At 48.1% G+C, this 27,637-nt stretch overlaps 1 protein-coding gene across 3 annotated transcripts in view; it reads right to left on the bottom strand.

The window, feature by feature from the left end:
- itgb4 (integrin, beta 4) overlaps positions 1-27,637 on the bottom strand; it is a 181,584-nt gene that overhangs the window by 27,742 nt on the left and 126,205 nt on the right. For 2 of the 3 annotated variants that reach the window (XM_085963247.1, XM_085963246.1), the window contains exons 29-34: positions 23,079-23,256; positions 21,844-21,983; positions 14,556-14,733; positions 11,069-11,206; positions 10,215-10,397; positions 6,184-6,303 (exon numbers count right to left, since the gene is read on the bottom strand). In XM_085963247.1, the coding sequence (XP_085819373.1) occupies positions 6,184-6,303; positions 10,215-10,397; positions 11,069-11,206; positions 14,556-14,733; positions 21,844-21,983; positions 23,079-23,256 (937 nt within the window). Of the gene's footprint in view, positions 1-1,264; positions 1,475-6,183; positions 6,304-10,214; positions 10,398-11,068; positions 11,207-14,555; positions 14,734-21,843; positions 21,984-23,078; positions 23,257-27,637 lie in introns of all 3 variants that reach the window. The other variant, XM_085963248.1, reaches the window with a different exon arrangement.

Here is a 27,637-nt window from a genome sequence, read left to right on the forward strand (position 1 = left end):
ATGAAGTACTTTCAAAGTGTAGTCACTGTTGTGATGTAGGAAACGCGTGACAGCCTGAAGAAAGAAGCAGCGTGATCACTACACAGATCGGAAAACAAGAGAGCTCAGATCCCTCTGGGCTGACAAAGCATTTCTGAATGACACAGATGCCTACAGATTATGGACATGGATTACATGGAAACACGTCCCTGGCTGCGAACTTTCACTTCGCATTTTATTAAATATTTTACAACTGTCCCAAGCTGGCAGCATTGAGGCAATAAATAACCTGCCCCGCTGGCTGCAGGTTCTGTATTGTACAGTTCAGTAATTATTCAGAAGAGAGCAGCCTCTCGAATCTCAAATTCTCTCGGGGGAATTTGAACTCTCCCCGATTGGTGAGAAAGGATGGGGGTGGTGGTGGTGGTGGGGGGGAGGGGTGGCCGCGGGCAGCAGTTAAACTGGAGCGACTCCAATTTCCACTCCAATCCTGCTTGTTACCCATTTTAACGGTGTCAGTTTTCATGGTTGATGACGTACATGGGGTTCCGATAGAATCTTAAGCAGTTGCTGAATGTGCCACTCGCACTGCCAGGTAAAGATGTTAAAAATCTTTCCTCATTGGCACCAGGAGGGGCAGGAGCGCTCCTCCAGGCCCCACAAGCAGAGTCCGGGACTCTGAAGCCCGGGGTTTGCCCCCCTCCCCCACGCAGCCGCAAGGTCCTCGCAACACCCCCACCACCAGCCCCCAGACTTACCTTGCTGCTGGCAGCCTTCGCTTGGTGCCTCCGAGCCACCCGATCTTTGCCCGCCCCTCCCCGCCCGTCGGCCACCTGTCCGCTTTGCACCCGAGATGGGCGAGCAGCTGATCGGCGGCAGTTAAGGGCTGCCAGGGTTTCTGACCAAGGCCCCCACGCACGGGATCGACGTCCCCACCCACCGGGAGTTAAAGTCAGTCCTTCTGTCCCACACTGTTTATTCAGAGTCAGCAGTCTCTACCTCCCGGACACTGTACGTCGCTCACTGTCTGTAAGCAGCAACAGCAAGGACCATCCGGCATGAGGTGCAGTACGTGCATTTGCTCATTAATGCTAGCTGACCCTTGACGCCATCTGCATGCAGAGAATGATAATTGGCCTTTGACACCTTTTGCATGCATCTCCGTTCTCTCAATGCATCAGTTAATGGGTGTGTAGTCAGCAAGGGCGGGAGGTTACTCAGGCCACTGAAGAGGTTGCCCAGAAACACAAGTATGTTAATGAAAGAAGCATCGCGAGATCTTCACCTTGACCTTGCTGTGGTTGGGGCGTTGCCTTCCTCCTCATGGTGTCTGAACACTCAGTGTCTTCGGAGAGGAGGCTCTCAATGTCTGAGGAAGCACGTGTCAGGGAAGAGCTAGAGGAAAGGCGGGGGATCACTTCCACCGGTAGTTTCCAGGTTACCTTCCGCACATCGAAATCATCGCCCAGCAGTCGGACATGCTTCCATTTGGAGCCTTTCAGAACAAGTTAATGACTCGTGTTGGTATTTAGTGCCAGAAAATGGTTCAGCATCAGCCAAGCTCGTCCACACCCACAAACCCGAACCTACCTACAGCCAATGGGAGGCACTCAATGGGACAGCTTGAACAGGGAGGCAGCCTAACCACTACACATGGCTGCACACATGCCGTGCGCAAACACACATGCTTGTATACGCCCGCACACACGCGCATGTATACCTGCGCACACACATACATGTGCAGATGCGTACACACATATCCATGTGCGCACACACACACACATGTCCCCAGATACTCAGATTTGTGAGGATTGATGGCCATTATGAGGGAGTCAATGAAGATGGAAGAGGTCCCAGTACTTTACACATTAGGTAATGTGGTGCCCATTTTCAACAAGAGGGACAAAACAAAGACAGGTAACTAAAGACTTATTTGTCTTACTTTAGTATTGTGTAAGTTAATGGTATCAACTACCAGGAGTAAACCTGAGGAATTACTATGATGTTAATCTATTAAACAGGAGCCAACAGAGATTCAGAACCTACCTGACCAACCACCTTGGATTCTTTGAGGGAGTGACACCCCAATTGGATTTTCACTTCCAAAAGTCACGTGACAAAGTTCTGCACCGAAAACGACTATTTAAGCTTTACGTTGTAGGAATTGGGGTAAAACCTGGGATTGGATAAGGAAGTGGCTGACAGGTAGAAAGTTGAGGGATCTTTTTAGAGGAGTTATGTTGAGTTGGAGCCAAGTACTGAGCGGGGAGTCCCAGGGTTCGGTGTTGAGACCACTGCTGTTTCTGATTTATATCAATGACTTGGATTTTTTAAAAATTTGTTCCTGGGATGTGGGCATCGCTGGCAAGGCCAGCATTTATTGCCCATTCCCAATTGGGGGATTCGGTGATGGTAATGCCGTTGAATGTCAAGGGGCGGTGGTTAGACTCTCGCTTGTTGGAGATAGTCATTGCCTGGCACTTGTGTGGGGCGAATGTTACTTGTCACTTATCAGCCCAAGCCTGAATGTCATCCAGGTCTTGCTGCATGTGGGCATGGACTGCTTCATTATCTGAGGAGTTGTGAATGGAACTGAACACTGCGCAGTCATCAGCGAACATCCCCATTTCTGACCTTATGATGGAGGGATGGTCATTGATGAAGCAGCTGAAGATGGTTGGGCCTAGGACACTGCCCTGAGGAACTCCTGCAGCGATGTCCTTGGGCTGTGATGTTTGGCCTCCAACAACCACAAGCATCTTCCTTTGTGCTAGGTATGACTCCAGCCAGTGGAGCGTTTTCCCCCGATTCCCATTGACTTCAACTTTGCTAAGGCTCCTTGATGCCGCACGCTGTCAAATGCTGCCTTGATGTCAAAGGCAGTCACTCTCACCTCACCTCTGGAATTCAGCTCCTTTGTCCATGTTTGGACCAAGGCTGTAATGAGGTCTGGAGCCGAGTGTTCCTGGCGGAACCCAAACTGAGCATCGGTGAACAGGTTATGGGTGAGTCAGTGGTGCTTGATAGCACTGTCGACAACACCTTCCATCACTTTGCTGATAATTGAGAGTAGACTGATGGGGTGGTAATTGGCCAGATCGGATTTGTGGACAGGACATATCTGGGCAGTTTTCCACATTGTCGGGTAGATGCTAGTGTTATAGCTGTACAGGAACAGCTTGGCTAGAGGCGCGGCTAGTTCTGGAGCACAAGTCTTCAGCACGACAGCTGGGATGTTGTCGGGGCCCACAGCCTTTGCTGTACCCAGTGCGCTCAGCCGTTTCTTGATATTATGTGGAGTGAATCGAATTGGCTGAAGACTGGCTTCTGTGATGGTGGGGACCTCAGGAGGAGGCTGAGATGGATCATCCACTCGGCACTTCTGGCTGAAGATAGTTGCAAACGCTTGTCTTTTGCACTCGCATGCTGGGCTCCGCCATCACTGATGCTGGTGTTGATGCTGATTCTAAAGCTCAATGCAAACTGATCAAATTTGCAAATGATACCAAACTTGGAGGGGCTGTCGATTCTGCAGAATGGACAACGCACGGACTCCATGAATAGTGTTGAAAAGCCATGGATGAGATTGAAAGAGATCTCGGGAGGGGTTTCGAAGACTCAATTCCCACCCTGTCCAATCACTGAGCAGTAATCAACAAAACAAACAGCTTGCTGAATGATACAGTCAAAACAGTAGAGTGCAAGTCAGAGGAGGTCACGTCCAATCTGTCCAGGGCTCTGATCAGACCATACCTTGAGTACGGTGTCCAGTGCTGGTCACCAAAATGCAAGGGAGATATTCAAGTGCTGGAAATGATGCGGAGCAGAACCCCATGGGGCTAATCTCTTTCACCCCTGCAAGGAGGCAGCCGAGAGGCACCTTACAGAAGACAGTAAACAGCATAGAAAAAGCAAAAAGAAACGCTACTTCAAAGTAAAACCATGAGAGCAGGACAGGTTCAAACTAGAAAAATACAAATTTAGCATTGATATCAGGAGGTTCCTCTTCAAACCAAGAGTGAGGAGACAACAAGATACAGGTCTTTAAAACGGAAAAGTTGTGGCTAAAGTTGAAGTAAGCAAGCTACTTAATTTGGACAATGAGCATAGAATCAGAGGCATTTTCATAAGCTCCAAGCAAGGTCTATCCCCCACTTGGGTAATGGATCCAACTCCCAGAGAAGGCAAGTTGAAAGACAAAGGAACTTGGATCGATCATAACACTTTCTCATGGCCTCAGATCATCCCAGAACACTTCACATCCAATTAATTACTTTTGAAGTGTTGTCATGTAGGCAAATGCAGTAAATTAGCACACAGCTTGGAACATTTTGCTACAGGATCTGTTGTTGATGATGGCGCTAATGTTGACGCTGATGCAAATGAGATGTATGACCAGGAAGTGAATCAGTTTTGGCGGTGTTGGTTAAGGGAGGAATGTTGGCAAGGACACCGGGTGAAGTCTCTGCTCTTTGAACAGCATCATGGGATCGTTTGCAGCCAGCTGAACCATAGGAAGAGGCAGATGGGGCCTCGTTTAACATCTCAGCTGAAAACTGTCACCTTTGAAAGGGAGCTTGATTGATATCTGTTGAGAGAAAGATTGAGGGTTGTGGAAATATTGACAGCACTACTTGATTTCCCCTGGGGACCTAGGAGAAAGAATGTTGTGGCCTTTAAAGTAGGAGATCACATGCAGTGGTGAGGAGCACACCAATAACTTCATCATCGTCAACCTCATCATCAACCTCATCATCAATCTCATCAACAACATCAACATCAGTGTCAACAACATCAACAACAAATCACGTAGCAAAACATTCCAAGGCTCTTCAGAGTTGGGCGTCAGACCCAAGTAGGAGTAAGATGGAAGTGGGGTAAGTGGTGAATGACAGACAACGTGGTAGGTTTTAAGGATGCCTTTGAAGCTGGGAGAGATTTAGCAAGGTGGAGCAGTTTAGGGAGAGAATTCCAAGATGGGGGCAAGATGGTTAAGAGCTCTGCCGCCAGTAGTAGAGCAGGGAGAGCGGGGACACACATTATAGACCAGAGTTGGAAGAGTGGAGGGGACAATCAGGGCCGTAGGACTGGAGGAGGTTACAGCAGCAGAATGGAGCGAGGCTGTGAAAGGATCTGCAGATGAAGACAAGGATTTCAGAGTCCACGTGCTGACGGACAGGGAGCCACTTTGGATGGAGTGGGCTTTTCCCACTCTGGACTTTCTCATGTTCTTATGCAAAAGACGTCTTAAAGGTAGCTAAAGAAAGTACTAGGAAAAGAAAGAGAGAGATAAATCATAGAGAGACCCAAAAAAGTTTTAAAACTGTTAACAGTACCAGGAAGGTCAAAGAACAGGTGGGTCTGTTGAGGGATAAATTGGGTAAAACGGCTCCAGACAGTCAGGGTATGACAGGGATATCGAATGGATTCTTCCCATCAGTTTTTACAAAGGACTGGAGAGAAATCCCAGCCAGAGTAAGCGGGGCCGAGAGATCCTCAGCTCCTGTAGAAGACAGTGAAGAAGGTGCGATATAGGACCAGGAAGGATTAAATACCCACAAGGCTCCTGGGCATTAGGATACATCCCAGAATCCTCGAGGAATTAAAGGAGGATTTTGGTGATGCTTTGGCTGAAATTTTGCTGTGGTCCCTAAAGACTGGAGAGGGGGCTGATAGGCCGGAGAGGGGGCTGATAGACCGGAGAGGGGGCTGATAGACCGGAGAGGGGGCTGATAGACCGGAGAGGGGGCTGATAGACCGGAGAGGGGGCTGATAGACCGGAGAGGGGGCTGATAGACCGGAGAGGGGGCTGATAGACCGGAGAGGGGCTGATAGACTGGAGAGGGGCTGATGGAGTCTCAGTTACAGAGGGAATAAAGGCCCAAACCTGGGAATTACAGGTTGGTTAGCCTCATATCCAGAGTGGGGAAAATGCAGGAGGGCCTTCTACAGGAAGCTATCAATGAAGATTCAAAGAGCAGCGGGAGCAGCGGTATCACCGGGAGCACCGGCATGGACAGGGGAGCAATGGACCGTGTCTTACAAACCTATGGGAATTGTTACTTATGTTCTGTAGGCAAGGCCCCATTCATCTCACTGCAGGTACAATATTATTGTTAATAATCAATCGTCACCTCTTTGCTGTAATGTGGAGGCCGCCATGCCAGTGACTGGTGTTAAAGTACGTACGAGCTGGCAATGTACCTGTTTCGTCAGAAGCGCTGGGTCTGGGCGATCGCATTACGTCCGAGCTGTACATCAGGAAATTCTCATACTCGTCGTGTGCTTCCGCGTCAATAATGGGAACGTCTGGAATGATGGGAACTGCGGATGACAGAATGACGATTAAATGGAGTGGGGGGGGGGGATAGTGAATAAATAATTTACATCATTTGGTGCAATGATCATGACAACCTAAGTGGCAAAAAGGAAATAGATGTTAAAAATGGCTAAAATATCCTTCCCTTTATATTACTGTGTCTTTTCCATGACATCCACGCTACTTACTATTGCCTAGCAACCGTAGATGGTCAATTGAAATGGGCGTTCTTCTCAAGCAATCTGCACGGCAGGTCGGCAGGGCATAGGAACAGGAGTAGGAAACTCAGCCCCTCTATTCCGCCATTCAATTAGAGCATGGCTGATCTGTAACCCCACCCCCCAGCCCCCGTTTTATACTAAAATGGGACGCCTGCTAGTTTGGAGCAAATATTTCTATCGCTGGTCCCGCCCACCAAAAAAACACACTGGGACGCAATCTTGGCAACCTCACGAGGGGGAACTTACTCACGTTTGTGTCAGCTTGGCTCAGTGGGCAGCACCCTCACCTCTGGGTCGGGTCAGCAGGTTGTGGGTTCAAGTCCCACTCCAGAGACTCGAGCCCACAGTTCAGGCTGACACTCCCAGTGCAGTGCTGAGAGAGTGCTGCACTGTCGGAGGTGCCGTCTTTCAGATGAGACGTTAAACCGAGGCCCCTGTCTGCTCTCTCAGGTGGACGTAAAAGATCCCATGGCCACTATTTCGAACAAGAGCAGGGGAGTTATCCCCGGTGTCCTGGCCAACATTTATCCCTCAGCCAACATAACAAAAACAGATTATGTTGTACAGGGCCTTGGTGAGACCACACCTTGAGTATTGTGTGCAGTTTTGGTCGCCTTATCTGAGGAAGGATGTTCTTGCCATGGAAGGAGTGCAGCGAAGATTCACCAGACTGATACCTGGGATGGCAGGAATGACGTATGAGGAGAGATTGGGTCGATTGGGCTTATACTCGCTGGAGTTTAGAAGAATGAGAGGGGATCTCATTGAAACTTATAAAATTCTAACAGGACTAGACAGACTAGATGCAGGAAGGATGTTCCTGATGGCAGGTGAGTCCAGAACCAGGGGTCACAGTCTAAGGATAAGGGGTAAGCCATTTAGGACAGAGATGAGGAGGAATTTCTTCACCCAGAGAGTGGTGAACCTGTGGAATTCTCTACCACAGAAGGCAGTTGAGGCCAACTCATTAAATATATTCAAGAAGGAGTTGGATATATTTCTTAAGGCTAAAGGGATCAAGGGATATGGGGAGAAGGCAGGGACAGGGTACTGAATTTGGATGATCAGCCATGATCTCATTGAATGGCGGAGCAGGCTCGAGGGGCCGAATGGCCTACTCCTGCTCCTATCTTCTGTGTTTCTATGTTATCTGGTCCTTATCACAATGCTGTTTGTGGGACCTTGCTGTGCGCAATTGGCGGCCACCTTTCCCACATTACAACAGTGACTCCACTTCGAAAAATACTTCATTGGCTGTAAAGTGCTTTGGGATGTCCTGCGGTCGTGAAAGGCGCTATAGAAATGTAAGTTTTTTTGTCCACATTTCCAACTACAGGCCACCACAGCCATGCAATGGGACAGTGGAGGTAGGAAACTATGGCCTTGACTCTCCTGTCACTGCATCTGGTTAAAGCTTGAATAACCTCAAGTTCTTTGTCGTTCACTCTTTGAGTAAAGAAGTTTTTGCTAAATTAGCACTAAATTTAGTTTTCAGTAGTTTAAATTTATATCCTATGACTGCACTTTCTTGACCTATTTTTGCAGTAATATTCCCTTATCTATTCACTTATTATCATGAATTCTTCAAAGAGGTTTTCCTTCCTTAATTCTAGCTGTAGATTTAATGCTCCTCCAATGGGCCCTCACAGCTCATGCCCTTTACACTTGCAATGTGTAGAGGGGTCTGTAAACGTGGGCGGGGGTGCCTCCGGGTAGGGACGGGTGCAGGCAGAGCAGGTGTCAGGTGAACTCCACATCCGTCAGAGAGAGAGGCAAAGGTCGTGAGAGGGAGTGAGGTTAGAAGTGAGATGGGCTCACACTCGCAGGTTATGTAACGGCAGGATGTCAGGAGGTGGTTCTTTTCCCGGAGAACAGTGGACCTCGAGACAGATTGCCGGCTCGTGTGGTAAACACTGGTTCACTGAATTCCTTCAGGCGAGAGCTGGACTTGTTTCTGACTGGGGAGGAGATCATCTCTTACAAGAAGCAGGTACCTGGTAACGTTAATCAGGGCCAGAGTGGTCTCCTGGACGAGGTCCATCGCCTAAAGGGGGTCGGAGAGGAATTTTCCACTCCCCTCCCCCTAATTGGCCTGGGTTTTCACCTGGTTTTTTTGCCTCTCCCCGGAGATGACATTCCGGGTGGGGTGGGGAGTGTTGGTATCGTGATGTACAAGGTATCACGATTATACGGGACCGGCTGGATAGGCCAAGAGGTCTTTTCCTCTCCGTCACTTTTCGTATGTTCGTATGTAGCAGGTGATTCCCTCCTGTATGTACACCCTGTCTGTATTTCACGCTCTGTCTCAAACTCGCTGGGTAATGGTGAGATCTCGATTTAACCCTCTGTATTTCACGCTCTGTCTCAAACTCGCTGGGTAACCGTGAGATCGCGATTTAACCCTCTGTCTGCGTGTTTCACACTCTGTCTCAGACTCGCTGGGTAATGGTGAGATCTCGATTTAACCCTCTGTGTTTCACACTCTGTCTCAGACCCGCTGGGTAACGGTGAGATCTCGATTTAACCCTCTGTGTGTTTCACGTTGTCTCAGACTTTCTGGGTAACGGTGAGATCTCGATTTAACCCTCTTGTGTGTTTCACACTCTGTCTCAGACTCGCTGGGTAACGGTGAGATCGCGATTTAACCCTCTGTCATTGTGTTTCACACTCTGTCTCAGACTCGTTGGGTAATGGTGAGATCTCGATTTAACCCTCTGTGTGTTTCACACTCTGTCTCAGACTCGATGGGTAATGGTGAGATCTCGATTTAACCCTCTGCGTGTTTCACACTCTGTCTCAGACTCGATGGGTAATGGTGAGATCTCGATTTAACCCTCTGTGTGTTTCACACTCTGTCTCAGACTCGCTGGGTAACAGTGAGATCTCGATTTAACCCTCTGTGTTTCACGCTCTGTCTCAAACTCGCTGGGTAACGGTGAGATCTCGATTTAACCCTCTGTCATTGTGTTTCACACTCTGTCTCAAACTCGCTGGGTAATGGTGAGATCGCGATTTAACCCTCTGTGTTTCACACTCTGTCTCAGACTCGCTGGGTAATGGTGAGATCTCGATTTAACCCTCTGTGTGTTTCACACTCTGTCTCAGACTCGCTGGGTAACGGTGAGATCTCGATTTAACCCTCTGTGTTTCACACTCTGTCTCAGACTCGCTGGGTAACGGTGAGATCTCGATTTAACCCTCTGTGTGTTTCACGTTGTCTCAGACTCGCTGGGTAACGGTGAGATCGCGATTTAACCCTCTGTCATTGTGTTTCACACTCTGTCTCAGACTCGCTGGGTAACGGTGAGATCTCGATTTAACCCTCTGTGTGTTTCACACTCTGTCTCAGACTCTCTGAGTAATGGTGAGATCTTGATTTAACCCTCTTGTGTGTTTCACGTTGTCTCAGACTCGCTGGGTAACGGTGAGATCGCGATTTAACCCTCTGTGTGTTTCACACTCTGTCTCAGACTCGATGGGTAACGGTGAGATCTCGATTTAACCCTCTGTGTGTTTCACACTCTGTCTCAGACTTGCTGGGTAACGGTGAGATCGCGATTTAACCCTCTGTGTGTTTCACACTCTGTCTCAGACTTGCTGGGTAACGGTGAGATCTCGATTTAACCCTCTGTGTGTTTCACACTCTGTCTCAGACTTGCTGGGTAACGGTGAGATCTCAATGACACTTCACTCACTGGACATTGGTCGTTTTGGCTGTGTTGAGAGGTTCATCGTGGCTTCGCGGATGGGCCCCCAGCCAGCGCCATTCTTGGCCCGCACCGTGTACCGATACGGCTGTTCTTCTTTCAGATTCTCGATCATTACCATCCTCTTCTTTGGCTTATTGATTTTCACCGTCTTTTTGGGTCCAATGGGTTCTGTTGGAAACACACACTATGTAAAATATAATATTCGACCGAAGTGCGCAACACCCAGAGCCACTCACCACAAAGCACCATGATGTGCCTCAATAAATCCGAGACTCGATGTTAGCGAAACAAAACAAGGCTTTTATTGACTTAGAAGGTAACACACAGAGGAGAATGTATCTTCCATCCAGAGGTCTGCCGTACTGGATGTGCTGCAGGCTGGGCCAGCTTACATAGGAGCCAGGTATGGGCGGAGCCCTACACACAGTACAATACAATGGAAATGAAACTGAAACCAACCACAGTCACAGGCAGAGAAATACTGATGAGTGATGAATGGAATATTTCATCACACACCAGAAGCTGGCATAGAAATTCGGGCGTGCCCACTGGCACGTGTGTGGGGTGAGGGGCTCAGGGTGCACGGCCTGCGCAAGAATCGTGAGGGCCGAGGTGCCCCCGATATTGGAACTTGGGCCTCATTTTAATGGAGCAGGTGAGGCAGAAACAGCTCCCCGGCTAAGAGGAGGCCAAGATCGCACTATTGCTCGCGATAGAGTGGCCCTCAGGCAAGTGAAGCCAGGGAGAGGGGGGTTGCTGGTGGTCAGATAGACAGTGAGTGAGGGAGAGCGTGCAGCAATATCTGTTAGGAGTGTTTCTCTGCTGTGTGAGGTACTCACTGTTCTCATCAGTCACCACTGTGTACGTCACTTCATACTCTGTGATCTCCCCATTGGTTTCTGAAGGTTCGGCCCAGCTCAGTTGCGTCACTGTTGGTGAAATGACATTGAAGGCCAATCGTCCCGGCTCGTTTGGTACTGAGAGGAGAGGATAAAAGCACCAGTGTTAGTTTTCCCCAGACTGCACTGGGAGCATCGGCAGAAAGTCACCTCACATTCTGCCCACGCTGGCAAATGCTAGGAGTGCCCCAGGAAAAGCTGCTGACTCCGATAGCCGGAGTCCCCGGCTCGATACCCGCTCGCGCTCAGGCTGACACCCTCGCTGCGACTGATGGCGCTGACTACCTCGCGCGGGGGTTCCCCAATGTCGCGACACTGCCCCCCACCAACGTACAATCATAGTGGGAGCTGTACCCAGGCTCAGTCACCCCCTTCAGGGGCAAGATAGGGAGAAAACCCAGAGCCAACCACTGGAGGAGGAACATCCGGAGAGAGGTGGGGAGGGGGCGGGCGGGGGGTGCAGTACCTCCCCCGCTGTGAGCGGGCATCCGGATCTGAGGCGGCTTGCCTGCCGTTTTCTACCCATTGATTTCAATGGGTGTGAATTCACAGATATTGCACCAGCAACTTTCCTGTCTACACTGACATCGAGTGAGATACCTCACTCGGAATGAGGATTCGGATCATCTGTCCTCGTATTCCCAACTCTGCTGTTACGTCTTTTGTTCACTTCAAAAACTTATTTAATGTAAATGTTTGATCGACATTAAACGGCACTCGACTTTAAGACTTTAAGTATTGTTTTTCTATTCCCAGCTTTTTGTTGCCCTCCCCATTTCTCCCCGCACCTCCCCCTCTACTGAAAGTGCTGACAGTTCCGCAGGTGCCAGAAGGCACTGTACCTGACCCGGGTGCTCGTTCCTCACCGGTGGGCCCCGAGAGTGAGTGTCGCAGGCTGTGCGCACCCAACATCCACACACATACAGGGCTAGATTTTCATGGAGCCGTCAGGCGGGGTTTCAGGCATGTGGGGGTGGGGGGGGAAATCCCGAATTTGGGGGTTCCGACACCATCCCGCCCAAAACCCCGCCCCACGTAAGTTTCAGGGGCGGCGGGTACCCGCCCCGCACTGGGACCCGCCGAAACCAGGTGGGAAGGGATTAGTGCCAATTAACTGCCTGTTAACAGGTGGTTAACAGGCAGTTTTTAGCCTAATCCCTATTTTGAGGAGTTTCGTGTGGGATTTCCGACGGCTCCAAACCACACCAGGTTAGAGCAGGCGGGCCGTCGGGTTGAAGGAGTTGGAGGGGTCGCGATGTCGGTGTTCAGGTGAGTGATGGGTGCATGAGTGCAAAGGTAAGTGTGTTTGGTGTGTCTAAAGTGTGTAAAGAACTTTTACTTACCTGTACTTACCTTAACAGCCTTTCTTCCTGCAGGCATCGGGAGCGCATCACTCAGCTGGAACTTAAAGCTGAATGGCTGCGATCTGTGAAAAGTGACAGCCTTCAGCTTTGAGTGCTGCTGAGAGTTCTAACTGAGTCTGTGCAGAATGACTCATGTCAGAACTCAGACTGTCAGTGTTTCACAGCTTCAAACAGCTGTCAAACGCTGATATTTCATCTGTTAAGAACTCTTGACAGATGAAATTTCAGTCTGTGACGTCACCTGTTGCCGGGTAGCCCTTAATTGGCCTGGTGAGTCCGCTGGGCGGGCTCAACAAGGTCAATCAAGGGAAAATCGCGTGGATTGGCCGGACGTCAAAGTAGGCGGGTCAAAAACCCGAAAGGGGAAGTCCCGCCTTCTTCCCGACAGGTTCGGGAAAATCTACCCCGCACTTTCCAACAGCACCAGGGGTTCGAGGAGTTCGTGGATTTCTTCATCACCATGTTTGAACTTATCCCCCCGCTGCTTCCCTTCTTCCCTTTCCCCTCAAAGCCAAACTCCCCCTGCCCCCCTAGTCTCCTGACAACTTTTAACAATTAATCCTCCATCTCTCTCTCTCTCTCTCTCTCTCTCATTCTCTCTCTCTCTCTCTCTCTCTCGTTTTCCCCCATCCCCTCTCCAAGCTCATCCATCAGACCTAACTCCTGCTCCCTCAACCCCACTAAACTGCTGACCACACAACGTCCCTGCCTGGCCTCGTGTTAGTTAACATTGTAAATAGTTCTTCCTCCCCGGCTACTGTACCTTCCCTTTCAAAACCATTTCATCTGACACATTTTGTCTCTTTTTCCTCGGTTTATGTTTTTCTCTATCTAGCTCAATTTATCTCTCACTCTGTATGCCTCTCATGCACTTCCTTTTTTCCTCTGCCTCTCTCGCACTCTCTCTCTCGCACTCTGCCACTCACTGCGATCCGCTGATGCTGTTGGAAAGTGCATGTGTGTGGATGTTGGGTGGGCACAGCCTGCGACCCTCACTCTCGGGGCCCACCGGTGAAGAACGAGCACCCGGGTCAGGTACAGCGCCTTCTGGCACCTGCGGAACTGTCAGCACTTTCAGTAGAGGGGGAGGTGCGGGGAGAAATGGGGAGGGCAACAAAAAGCTGGGAATAGAAAAACAATACGTAAAGTCTTAAAGTCGAGTGCCGTTTAATGTCGATCAAACATTTACATTAAATAAGTTTTTAAAGTGAACAAAAGACATAACAGCAGAGTTGGGAATATGAGGGCAGATGATCCAAATCCTCATTCCGAGTGAGGTATCTCACTCGATGTCAGTGTAGACAGGAAAGTTGCTGGCGCAATATCTGTGAATTCACACCCACTGAAATCAATGGGTAGAAAACGGCAGGCTGGAGGTGAGGGTGGAGGAAGCAGGGGAGAGGGGTTGAATGAGACGGTTGGTAGCGGAGAAAAGAAGCCAAGCCACTTGCCAGGCCTGGATTCCAGCGGTGGGGTGGGCATAGGCCACCGTGGAGATCGGTACACCTCCACAGCCTTGGCGGGACGACCACTGCACAAAGACTGCAGAGAAGGGGCAGCAACTCCTGCCTTAGGAAAGCCCCGCCCCCTCCCCCGCCGTCAGAGGTTCTGCGCCTTACAAGGCACTTCCAGAAATTGGGTCTCTGCACGTCTCCCGCCAGAATCCCCCGTGTAATCTGCATACAGGCAAAAAATGAGCAGCGCCAGGAGCTAATTTTATCTTTCGGATGAGATCTTAAACCGAGGTCCCGTCTGCCCTCGCAGGTGGCTGTAAAAGATCCCATGGCACTATTTCAAAGAAAAGCAGCGGAGTTCTCCCCGGTGTCCTGGCCAATATTTATCCCTCAACTAACATCACTAAAGCAGATTATCTGCTCATTATCACATTGCTGTTTGTGGGAGCTTGCTGTGCGCAAATTGGCTGCCGCGTTTCCTACATTACAACAGTGACTACACTTCAAAAAGTACTTCATTGTCTGCAAGGTGCTTTGGGACCTCCTGAGGTTATGAAAGGTGTTAAATAAATGCAAGTTATTTCTTAATGTCGTTCAGAGGTAACTTACAGTCTTCTGGAGTGCGACACCTAACGATCTCGGAGCGGGGACCAGCACCCAAAGCGTTGTAGGCAAAGACGTTCATCTCGTAGTCACAGTACGGGTAGAGATTGGTGAGATCGGCAGAGGGCGTGGTTGTGTTTATGACTTGAGAAGAACTCTCATCCCCTTCAATCCAATAGGTCACCTGCACAAGAAGGAGCCCCTGGTTATCTCACCTGATCCATCCAGCTTCCCTGGGATGATGGCATTGGCCATTTCATAGAATTACACAGAATCTACAGCACAGAAACAGACCATTCGGCCCAACTAGTCAGTGCTGGTGTTTATACTCCACGAGTCTCCTCCCATTCCATCTCCCTCATCTCAGCCTTTCAGCACATCTTTCTATTCCTTTTTCTCTCATGTCCTCGTCTAGTTTCCTTTTGAAACCATCTAAGCTATTTGCCTCAGCCACTTCCTGTGGTAGCGAGTGCCACATTCTAACCACTCTCGGAATAAAGAAATTTCTCCTTACTTCCCTATTGGATTTATTAGTCACTATCTTGTATTTATGGCCCCTAGTTTTGGATTCTCCCACAAGTGGAAACATTCTCTCTCCATCTACCCCGCCCAACCCATTCATCATTTTAATGACCTCTATCTGTCAGATCACCTCTAAGTTTTCTCTTTTCTAAAGAAAAAGCCCCAACCTGTTCAATCTTTCCCGATAGTGGTAATCTCTCAGTTCTGGGATCATCCTTATAAATCTTTTTTGGCACTTTCTCCAGTGCTTCTTGGTCCTTTTTATAGTATGGAGACCAGAGCTGAGCACAGAAGTGCGGCCTGACCAGGGTCCTGTACAAGTTCAACATAACGTCATTACTTTTGAATTCTATACCCCTCGAAATAAATCCCAGGCCTTTGTTAGTATTTTTAATTGTTTTCCTGACTTGCGATGCTGCCTTTAATGATTTGTTCACCTGTATCCCGAGATCCCTTTGCTCTTCCACCCCATTCAGTTTCTTATTCTCTAAGGTGTGGGTGGATGTTTCTGTTTTTCCTACCAAAGTGCATCACCTCACATTTATCTATGTTAAAGTTCATTTGCCACTTAATCAAATCAAATCAAATCAACTTTTATTGTCATTGTTAGTGCACAAGTGCAGTACAACGAAATGTAGGCTTGCGGCTCCCGAGAGTGTACAATTTGGATTAGGACACTTAAACATTCAACATACATTTATACATTTGGCTTGCAGTATATTAGCATAAATATGACCATAATAAAGTGCATTGGCAGATGTGCAGGCTTTAGTGTTTATTTGTGGAGTTCAGTAGGATGACAGCCCTGGGAAAGAAGCTGTTCCTAAATCTGGTCGTACGGGTGCGAATGCATCTGTAGCGTCTTCCAGATGGTAGGAGGGCGAACAGACTGTGGCTGGGGTGGGTAGGGTCTTTGATGATGGACCGTGCCCTCCGTAGGCAGCGTTTCTGATATATATGCTCTATGGTCGGTAGCCGGGTGCCGGTAATGCGTTGGGCAGTTTTGACTACCCGCTGCAGGGCTTTCTGGTCATGGGAGCTACAGCTGCCATACCATACCATGATACAGTTTGTCAGGATGCTCTCTATAGTGCAGCGGTAGAAGTTAGAGAGGATCAGGGGTGACAGATTACATCCCTTCAGCCTCCTCAAGAAATATAGGCGCTGCTGGGCCTTCTTCACCAGAGAGGAGGTGTTGAGGGACCAGGAGAGGTCTCCCGTGATGTGGACTCCGAGGAACTTAAAGCTGGCCACCCTTTCCACCTCCGCCCCATTGATGTGGATGGGGGTGTGACTTCCGCCTTTGGACTTCCTGAAGTCCACGATTATTTCCTTTGTTTTCTTGGTGTTAAGGGCCAGGTTGTTGTCGGCGCACCACTTCACGAGATGCTGGACCTCCTCCCTGTAGGCTGACTCATCGTTGTTGGTGATCTGGCCTACTACTGTGGTGTCATCCGGAAACTTGATGATGGTGTTGGAACCATTAACAGCCACACAGTCGTGGGTGAAGAGGGAGTAGAGGAGGGGGCTCAGCACACATCCTTGTGGGGCCCCCGTGTTCAGGGTCAGGGGGGGGAGGTGTGGTTACCTAATTTGACAGACTGGGGTCTGTTTGTTAGGAAGTCCAGGGTCCAGTTGCAGAGGGAAGTGTTCAGGCCAAGAGTTTGGAGTTTGGTGGCCAGCTTGCAAGTTTTCTAATGTCTGCTTGTATTGAGTTGTGTTGCATTCTTCCTCAGTGTTATCTAGACCCCCCCGCCCCCCCAGTTTGGTTTCATCTGCAAATGTTGATATTGAGTTACTTATACCTAAGTCCAAATCATTAATATAAATTATGAATAACAGTGGTCCCAGCACTGGTCCTTGTGGAACACCACTTTCTACCTTCCTCCAATCTGAATAATTACCCCATCGCTCTGCTTTCTATATTTTTAGCCAATTTGCTATCCACTCAGCTATTTGTCCCCTGACTCCACATGCCCTAACCTTTGTCATGAGCCTACTGTGTTGTACCTTATCGAAGGGCCTTTTGAAAACGTTGGCCATTGTTGGCATTCAAATGGCCACAGCATCAATCAAACTGTTCATACAACCAGAGCAAACTCATAGAATCTTACTTCACAGAAGGAGGCCATTCGGCCCATCGTGCCTGTGCCGGCTCTTTGAAAGAGCTCTCCAATTAGTCTCACTCCCCCTGCTCTTTCCCCATAGCCCTGCACATTTTTCTTTTCCAAGTATTTATCGAATTCCCCCTTTTGAAAGTTACTATTGAATCTGCTTCCACTGCCCTTTCAGGCAGCGCATTCCAGATCACAGCAACTCACTGCGTAAAAAAATTCTCCTCATCTCCCCCTCTGGATTTTTTGTCAATCACCTTAAATCTGTGTCCTCTGGTTACCGACCCTCCTGCCACTGGATACACACACACAGACACACAGAAACCCCACAGTGCAGATAGAGGCCATTTCGGCCCATCGAGCCTGCACCGACACACATCCCACCCGATCCTCGTAACCCCTACACCAACACATATCCCACCCTATCCCCGTAATCCCACGTATTTAATCCCCCTAACACTAAGGGTCAATTTATCATAGCCAATCAACCTAACCCGCACATCTTTGGACTGTGGGAGGAAACCGGAGCACCCGGAGAAAACCCACGCAAACACGGGGAGAATGTGCAAACTCCACACAGACAGTCACCCGAGTTTCTCCCCATCTACTCTATCAAACCCCTCATGATTTTGAACACTTCTATTAAATCGCCCCTTAATGTTCTCTGCTCTAAGGAGAACAATCTCAGTTTCTCTAGTCAACTCCTTTAGTAAAGGGGGCAGATACCTTACCATGACCCTTATTATGTTATATAATATATAGAGATACTCACCAGGCACCAGTGTTTGAAAGAGGGAAATTGATGGACGTCAGGAGACTTCAAGCTATTTGTCTTTGTGGGCCACATGGGATGAACCATGGAGCGTTGGGGGGTGGCGGGGACGGGGGGGGGGGGCACACAGGATGTACCATGGAACGTCAGGGGGGCATACAGGATGTACCATGGAATGTCAGGGGGGCCACAAGGGACATACCATGGAACTTCGGGAGGTGGGGGGACCCACACGGGATGTACCATGAAACTTTGAAGGCCACACATAAATTTTAAATCCCCGTTCTAGTTCATTTGCATTTATTTCACGTTGCTGATGTTAACAGATTTTGCTGTTCTGATTTAGGATTTAGCGCCAAGATCGGCCCGTTCCAAACCTCCAGCAAGAAATATTAATCGCAAATGGTGCCGAGTTTCCTGGGCTTCGAGGCCCAGATGTGGCGCGTGGAAAGGCGATGCAAGGTCTGAAGTTATTGATATGCCACCAGAAGAGTGACCATTGGCAGGAATTTCCTCGGAAATTCTCCCACTCCACCACTCTAACTTTGCCTGAAATTCGACCTAAAGGGGATTTCCGCCAAAGTAATGGCCCCGCAGCGGGAGGAGCCCTGGAGAAACTCCAGGTGACCGTCTCTGTTACAGAAGCTGTGTTACGTTAGCTTGTGTCTGGACTCCATTTTGTGTTGAGGACTCCATTTTATACAGGAAACTTTGTGTTATCCGGAGGCTAAATGTCCAGCAAGCTCGAGCCACTGGCAAAAATCAGGAGCCGTTTTGTTAGGTTTTTTTTCTTCTCGTGGCTTTTTTTTCCAACAGTCAGGCTCTGCAAAGTCTCTGTAGCTTAGCAACAGCTTCAGAGAGATGCTTCCAGAGTACGGGCCGACTGTTTAGAAGCTGTTGCTAAGCAACAGTGTTTGTTGTCAGATACGGAGATGAAAAGCTCCGTATGTTTCAACATCAGCGCTGGTTTGTCCGGCAGTTTTGAGGGAACGGCAACAGCTCGGTCCCGTCGGTGCCGGATAGCACAAAGTTTCCTGAAGTTAAAACAAGCAGTATCTGAGAAATGTCAACAATAAGCTCAGACTGTCAAGGCCCCAAGTACCGACTAGTGTCATTAAAGATAGGTTTCTGTTCTGTAAATATGTGGGTCCGGTATTGTCATGGTTATGTTACTAGACCAGCAATGCAGAGAACGTGAGTTCAAATCCCACCATCGCAGTTTGAGAATTGGAATTCAGTTTGAAAAATCTGGTCTCAGTAAAAGTGACCGTGAAGCAGTCGGAGTATTCGTAAAAACCCAACTGGTTTACTAACGTCCTTTAGGGAAGGAAACCAGCCATCCTTACCCGGTCTGGGTCTATATGTGACTCCAGTCAACTCCAGTTTGACTCTTAACCTTCCTCCGAAGTGGCCTAACAAGCCACCTTCTCGAGGGCAACTAGGGATGGGCAATAAATGCTGGCCTTGCCAGCGATGCCCACATCCCGAGAATGAATAATAATTTTTAAAAATGTAGTTCTAACCTTCTGCTACTTAAATTTATCCGTCTTAGTGATGTATTTACCTCTTCTGTAAGATGTAAGGAGACAGACAGCTTATGATAAGTCCACCATGGAGTTATCGCCCATTGGTACAACAGAGAGAGTGAGTCTTTGGAACGCTCAGCTAATGTAATCAAAGGGTGAAGGTCATGGAAGAGGTATGAGGTAATGGTCTGTAGTTGGCGGTGTAATTTATTGTCACAGGAGGTTCGGGAGATCGAGGGTTGGCAACCTCGCTACAGAGCTCCTCCGCAGCCCTCGCATCACCGCACGTGTTCTCCGTGAGTATCATCACCTCTAATAAATCTATAAGTGAAGTTTCTGTATCCAGAACTCTGATTCCTGGCACAGAAGACAACAGCTCTCTCTAGTATTTCTCAATGGTCTCCGAGTTTGATACCTCTCACTCACACCTGAACCAATAGCCTTGCTGCTCACACTCTAACCAATGGCCTTGCTGCTCACACTCTAACCAATGGCCTTGCTGCTCACACCTGAACCAATGGCCTTGCTGCTCACACCCTAACCAATGGCCTTGCTGCTCACACTCTAACCAATGGGCTTGCTGCTCACACTCTAACCAATAGTCTTGCTGCTCACACTCTAACCAATGGGCTTGCTGCTCACACTCTAACCAATAGTCTTGCTGCTCACACTCTAACCAATGGCCTTGCTGCTCACACTCTAACCAATGGGCTTGCTGCTCACACTCTAACCAATGGCCTTGCTGCTCACACTCTAACCAATGGCCTTGCTGCTCACACTCTAACCAATAGTCTTGCTGCTCACACTCTAACCAATGGCCTTGCTGCTCACACTCTAACCAATGGCCTTGCTGCTCACACTCTAACCAATAGTCTTGCTGCTCACACTCTAACCAATAGTCTTGCTGCTCACACTCTAACCAATGGCCTTGCTGCTCACACTCTAACCAATGGCCTTGCTGCTCACACTCTAACCAATAGTCTTGCTGCTCACACTCTAACCAATGGCCTTGCTGCTCACACTCTAACCAATGGCCTTGCTGCTCACACTCTAACCAATGGCCTTGCTGCTCACACTCTAACCAATAGTCTTGCTGCTCACACTCTAACCAATGGCCTTGCTGCTCTCACCCTAACCAATGGCCTTGCTGCTCACACCCTAACCAATGGCCTTGCTGCTCACATCCTAACCAATGGCCTTGCTGCTCACATCCTAACCAATGGCCTTGCTGCTCTCACCCTAACCAATGGCCTTGCTGCTCACACCCTAACCAATGGCCTTGCTGCTCACATCCTAACCAATGGCCTTGCTGCTCACATCCTAACCAATGGCCTTGCTGCTCACACCCTAACCAATGGCCTTGCTGCTCACATCCTAACCAATGGCCTTGCTGCTCTCACCCTAACCAATGGCCTTGCTGCTCACACCCTAACCAATGGCCTTGCTGCTCACATCCTAACCAATGGCCTTGCTGCTCACACCCTAACCAATGGGCTTGCTGCTCACATCCTAACCAATGGGCTTGCTGCTCACACTCTAACCAATGGCCTTGCTGCTCACACTCTAACCAATAGTCTTGCTGCTCACACTCTAACCAATGGGCTTGCTGCTCACACCCTAACCAATGGGCTTGCTGCTCACACTCTAACCAATGGGCTTGCTGCTCACACTTTAACCAATGGCCTTGCTGCTCACACCCTAACCAATAGTCTTGCTGCTCACACTCTAACCAATGGCCTTGCTGCTCACACTCTAACCAATGGGCTTGCTGCTCACACCCTAACCAATAGTCTTGCTGCTCACACTCTAACCAATAGTCTTGCTGCTCACACTCTAACCAATGGGCTTGCTGCTCACACTCTAACCAATGGCCTTGCTGCTCACACTCTAACCAATGGCCTTGCTGCTCACACCCTAACCAATGGCCTTGCTGCTCTCACCCTAACCAATGGGCTTGCTGCTCACACCCTAACCAATGGCCTTGCTGCTCACACCCTAACCAATGGCCTTGTTGCTCACACTCTAACCAATGGCCTTGCTGCTCACATCCTAACCAATAGCCTTGCTGCTCACATCCTAACCAATAGCCTTGCTGCTCACATCCTAACCAATAGCCTTGCTGCTCACATCCTAACCAATAGCCTTGCTGCTCACATCCTAACCAATAGCCTTGCTGCTCACATCCTAACCAATAGCCTTGCTGCTCACATCCTAACCAATAGCCTTGCTGCTCTCACCCTAACCAATGGCCTTGCTGCTCACATCCTAACCAATAGCCTTGCTGCTCACATCCTAACCAACAGCCTTGCTGCTCACACTCTAGCCAATAGGCTTGCTGCTGATGGTCGGTGATCCATTACCTTGTATCCTGTTGGCCGGCCAGGCGGTGGGATCCAATTCATGCGGATTCTCTTGCTGTCGATTGGCTGAGCTTTGACACTGGCGGGCGGGGAGTCAATCGAGATGGCGCCTTGTTTGAGGGGAATCGTTGCTTGAGTTACTGTAACGTCAGAGAGCAGGACACGTTAACAAAAGACCTTGGATTTTTTTACCCTGCTGGTGCATCCACTGACTAAGGAAGGATGGCTCGATGGGGAGCAAGCCTTTGCTGCTACCTTGGAGTTTGTACCATTTTTATCTACATCCCCATGAAAGGTTCTCCTCTTCCAATTGAAACAAAAGAAACAGCACCCAACCATCACAGCCTCAGGGCAGCCAGCTCACTGCGCATGAGCTGGTGGCCACACCAGTAGAGAGACCGGCGGACCCTGCAGACATTGGCACTTTTGTTCCATGTTCCAGTGTCAGCCGTGGCTCAGTGGGTAGCACTCTCGCATCCGAGTCAGAAGGTTGTGGGTTCAAGTCCGTACGAATCTCTCCCGTTTCCCTGAATGGTGCACTCTGAAAGAGTCCATAATCCAGGCTGACAATTGTTGTGTCAGTGTGTGAGAGTGAGAGCAAGTTTGAGAGTGAGTGTGAGAGTGAGTGTGAGGGAACATGAAAGAGTGGGTCAGTGAGTGAGCGTGTGAGGATGAGCGCGAGACATTGATAAGAGTTGCAATCCAGGAACTCGCCTGCAGCAAGCTCTGACCTCAACACTCATCCTCTCCCCACCCAACTCCACCCCTTCCCCTTCCATCCAGCCACCCTCCCCCGGCATGGCTGGGGTGGGAAAAGGAGAAGAGGAGATTCAGTTCTTACGGATTGTAAACAGCACTTGACTATTATACTAGACCTCGCGCCAGCGAATGCACGAGAAGCTAGTTTCTGAGTTGTCACATGGCTCATACACTGAAATAATCGTTTATAAGACCTTTATAATTGTTCAATGCCATTTATGTTACCACTGACCACTACACTACCGTACCCCAAAAAACAGAGAGGGAGTCTTCCAAAGGAGCAGGGAGGTCGAGAATGCTAACAGATAAAAAAAGTGACTAAAAAAATGGGGCCTAAGATCAGAGGTTGGTTGGATTAATGAGAGTCATGTGGACAAGGAGAAATCCTCGGTCCTCACAGACCCTGCTCCCAGTACAGGTGCAGAGCTCAGACCCATCCCAAAACACCCGCGTAGTGTAGCTCAAACCTGACTTACAGTCATCCGGAGTGCGGCAGCGAGCGATGTTGGAGCGGGGACCAGAGCCCACAACGTTGTAGGCCAGCACGTCCATTGCATAGTCACAGCCCGGGTGGAGATTGGTGAGCTCGACAGACGTATTCTTTGTGTCTATGATCTTAGAGGCAAACTCGTCATCTTCAGGCCAATACTTCAGCTGGAAAAAACCATGGCCAGTTAGTTATATTGCCCAGATACTTATCACACGTTAGTTATATTGCCCAGATACTTATCCCACGTGTTAGTTATATTGCCCAGATACTTATCCCACACGTTAGGAAAATTGATGGGACTGAAGGCCGATAAATCCCCAGGGCCTGATGGTCTACATCCCAGGGTACTTAAGGAAGTGGCCCTAGAGATAGTAGATGCATTGCTGGTCATCTTCCAGAACTCGATAGACTCTGGAACAGTACCCATGGATTGGCGGGTAGCTAATGTTACCCCACTATTCAAAAAAGGTGGTAGAGAAAAATCGGGGAATTATAGACCGGTAAGCCTGACATCGGTAGTGGGGAAAATGCTAGAGTCTATTATAAAAGATGTAATAGCAGAGCACTTGGAAAGCAGTGACAGGATCGGACAAAGTCAACATGGATTTACAAAAGGTAAATCATGCTTGACTAATCTACTGGAATTTTTTGAGGATGTAACTGGTAAAATAGATAAGGGAGAACCAGTGGATGTGGTGTATTTGGACTTTCAGAAGGCTTTCGATAAGGTCCCACATAAGAAATTAGCGTGCAAAATTAAGGCACAAGGGATTGGGGGCAAGGTATTGACTTGGATAGAGAACTGGTTGGCGGACAGAAAGCAAAGAGTTGGAATAAACGGGTCGTTTTCCGAGTGGCAGGCAGTGACTAGTGGGGTACCGCAAGGATCGGTCCTAGGACCCCAGCTGTTCACAATATATATTAATGATCTGGACGAGGGAATTGGATGTAATATCTCCAAATTTGCAGATGACACAAAGCTGGGTGGGAGGGTAAGCTGTGAGGAGGATGTCGTGAAACTCCAGTACGATTTGGACAGGTTGGGTGATTGGGCGGAAACATGGCAAATGCACTATAATGTGGATAAATGTGAGGTTATCCACTTTGGTGGCAAAAACAAGAAGGCAGATTATTATTTGAATGGCAATAGATTGGGAGAAGGGGAAGTGCAAAGAGACCCGGGTGTTATTGTGCACCAGTCGCTGAAGGTAAGCATGCAGTTGCAGCGGGCGGCTAAGAAGGCAAATGGTATGTTGGCCTTCGTAGCAAGAGGGTTCGAGTACAAGAACAAAGATGTCTTGCTGCAGTTGTACAGGGCCTTGGTGAGACCGCACCTTGAGTGCTGTGTGCAGTTTTGGTCGCCTTACCTGAGGAAGGACGTTCTTGCCATGGAGGGAGTGCAGCGGAGATTCACCAGGCTGATACCTGGGATGGCAGGAATGACGTACGAGGAGAGATTGTGTCGATTGGGCTTATACTCACTGGAGTTTAGAAGATTGAGAGGGGATCTCATCGAAACCTATAAAATTCTGTCAGGTCTGGACAGACTAGATGCAGGAAGGATGTTTATGATGGCCGGGGAGTCCAGAACCAGGGGTCACAGTCTAAGGATAAGGGGTAGGCCATTTAGGACAGAAATGAGGAGGAATTTCTTCACCCAGAGAGTGGTGAACCTGTGGAATTCTCTGCCACAGAGGGCGGTGGAGGCCAGTTCATTAAATACATTCAAGAAAGAGTTGGATATGTTTCTTGAGGCTAATGGGATCAAGCGACATGGGGAGAAGGCAGGGACAGGGTACTGAGTTTGGATGATCAGCCATGATCTCATTGAATGGCGGAGCAGGCTCGAAGGGCCGAATGGCCTACTCCTGCTTCTACCTTCTATGTTTCTATGTTTGCCCTGATACTTATCCCACGTGTTAGTTATATTGCCCAGATACTTATCCCACACGTTAGTTTTATTGCCCAGATACTTATCCCACACGTTAGTTATATTGCCCTGATACTTATCCCATGTGTTAGTTATATTGCCCAGATACTTATCCCATGCGTAAGTGATATTGCCCAGCTACTTATCCCACACGTTAGTTATATTGCCCAGATACTTATCCCACACGTTAGTTATATTGCCCAGATACTTATCCCACACGTTAGTTATATTGCCCAGATACTTATCCCACACGTTAGTTACATTGCCCAGATACTTCTCCCACACGTTAGTTACATTGCCCAGATACTTATCCCACGCGTTAGTTATATTGCCCAGATACTTATCCCACACGTTAGTTATATTGCCCAGATACTTATCCCACACGTTAGTTATATTGCCCAGATACTTATCCCACACGTTAGTTATATTGCCCAGATACTTATCCCACGCGTTAGTTATATTGCCCAGATACTTATCCCACGCGTTAGTTATATTGCCCAGATACTTATCCCACGCGTTAGCTATATTGCCCAGATACTTATCCCACGCGTTAGTTATATTGCCCAGATACTTATCCCACACGTTAGTTATATTGCCCAGATACTTATCCCACACGTTAGTTATATTGCCCAGATACTTATCCCATGCGTTAGTTATATTGCCCAGATACTTATCCCACACATTAGTTATATTGCCCAGATACTTATCCCACACGTTAGTTATATTGCCCAGATACTTATCCCACACGTTAGTTATATTGCCCAGATACTTATCCCACACGTTAGTTATATTGCCCAGATACTTCTCCCACGCATTAGTTATATTGCCCAGATACTTATCCCACACGTTAGTTATATTGCCCAGATACTTATCCCACACGTTAGTTATATTGCCCAGATACTTATCCCATGTGTTAGTTATGTTGCCCAGATACTTATCCCACACGTTAGTTATGTTGCCCAGATACTTATCCCACACGTTAGTTATATTGCCCAGATACTTATCCCACACATTAGTTATGTTGCCCAGATACTTATCCCACACATTAGTTATATTGCCCAGATACTTATCCCACGCGTTAGTTATATTGCCCAGATACTTATCGCATACGTTAGTTATATTGCCAAGATACTTATCCCACACGTTAGTTATATTGCCCAGATACTTATCCCACACGTTAGTTATATTGCCCAGATATTTATCCCACACGTTAGTTATATTGCCCAGATACTTATCCCACACGTTAGTTATATTGCCCAGATACTTATCCCACACGTTAGTTATATTGCCCAGATATTTATCCCACACATTAGTTATATTGCCCAGATACTTATCGCACACGTTAGTTATATTGCCAAGATACTTATCCCACACGTTAGTTATATTGCCCAGATACTTATCCCACACGTTAGTTATATTGCCCAGATACTTATCCCACACATTAGTTATATTGCCCAGATACTTATCGCACACATTAGTTATATTGCCCAGATACTTATCCCATGCGTTAGTTATATTGCCCAGATACTTATCCCACACATTAGTTATATTGCCCAGATACTTATCGCACACATTAGTTATATTGCCCAGATACTTATCCCATGCGTTAGTTATATTGCCCAGATACTTATCCCACACGTTAGTTATATTGCCCAGATACTTAGCCAACACATTAGTTATATTGCCCAGATACTTATCCCACACGTTAGTTATGTTGCCCAGATACTTATCCCACACGTTAGTTATATTGCCCAGATACTTATCCCATGTGTTAGTTATGTTGCCCAGATACATATCCCACACATTAGTTATATTGCCCAGATACTTATCCCATGCATTAGTTATATTGCCCAGATACTTATCCCACACGTTAGTTATATTGCCCAGATACTTATCCCATGTGTTAGTTATGTTGCCCAGATACATATCCCACACATTAGTTATATTGCCCAGATACTTATCCCATGCATTAGTTATATTGCCCAGATACTTATCCCACATGTTAGTTATATTGCTCAGATACTTATCCCATGCGTTAGTTATATTGCCCAGATACTTATCCCATGCGTTAGTTATATTGCCCAGATACTTATCCCACACGTTAGTTATATTGCCCAGATACTTATCCCATGTGTTAGTTATATTGCCCAGATACTTATCCCATGTGTTAGTTATATTGCCCAGATACTTATCGCACACGTTAGTTATATTGCCCAGATACTTATCCCACACATTAGTTATATTGCCCAGATACTTATCGCACACGTTAGTTATATTGCCCAGATACTTATCCCACACGTTAGTTATATTGCCCAGATACTTATCCCACACATTAGTTATATTGCCCAGATACTTATCCCATGCGTTAGTTATATTGCCCAGATACTTATCCCATGCGTTAGTTATATAGCCCAGATACTTATCCCACGTTAGTTATATTGCCCAGATACTTATCGCACACGTTAGTTATATTGCCCAGATACTTATCCCACACGTTAGTTATATTGCCCAGATACTTATCCCACACATTAGTTATATTGCCCAGATACTTATCCCATGCGTTAGTTATATTGCCCAGATACTTATCCCATGCGTTAGTTATATTGCCCAGATAC

This window comes from Somniosus microcephalus, chromosome 21, assembly GCF_052327205.1.
Source record: "Somniosus microcephalus isolate GS21.2 chromosome 21, FLI_Smic_1.0, whole genome shotgun sequence".
NCBI classification, from domain to species: Eukaryota; Metazoa; Chordata; class Chondrichthyes; order Squaliformes; family Somniosidae; genus Somniosus; species Somniosus microcephalus.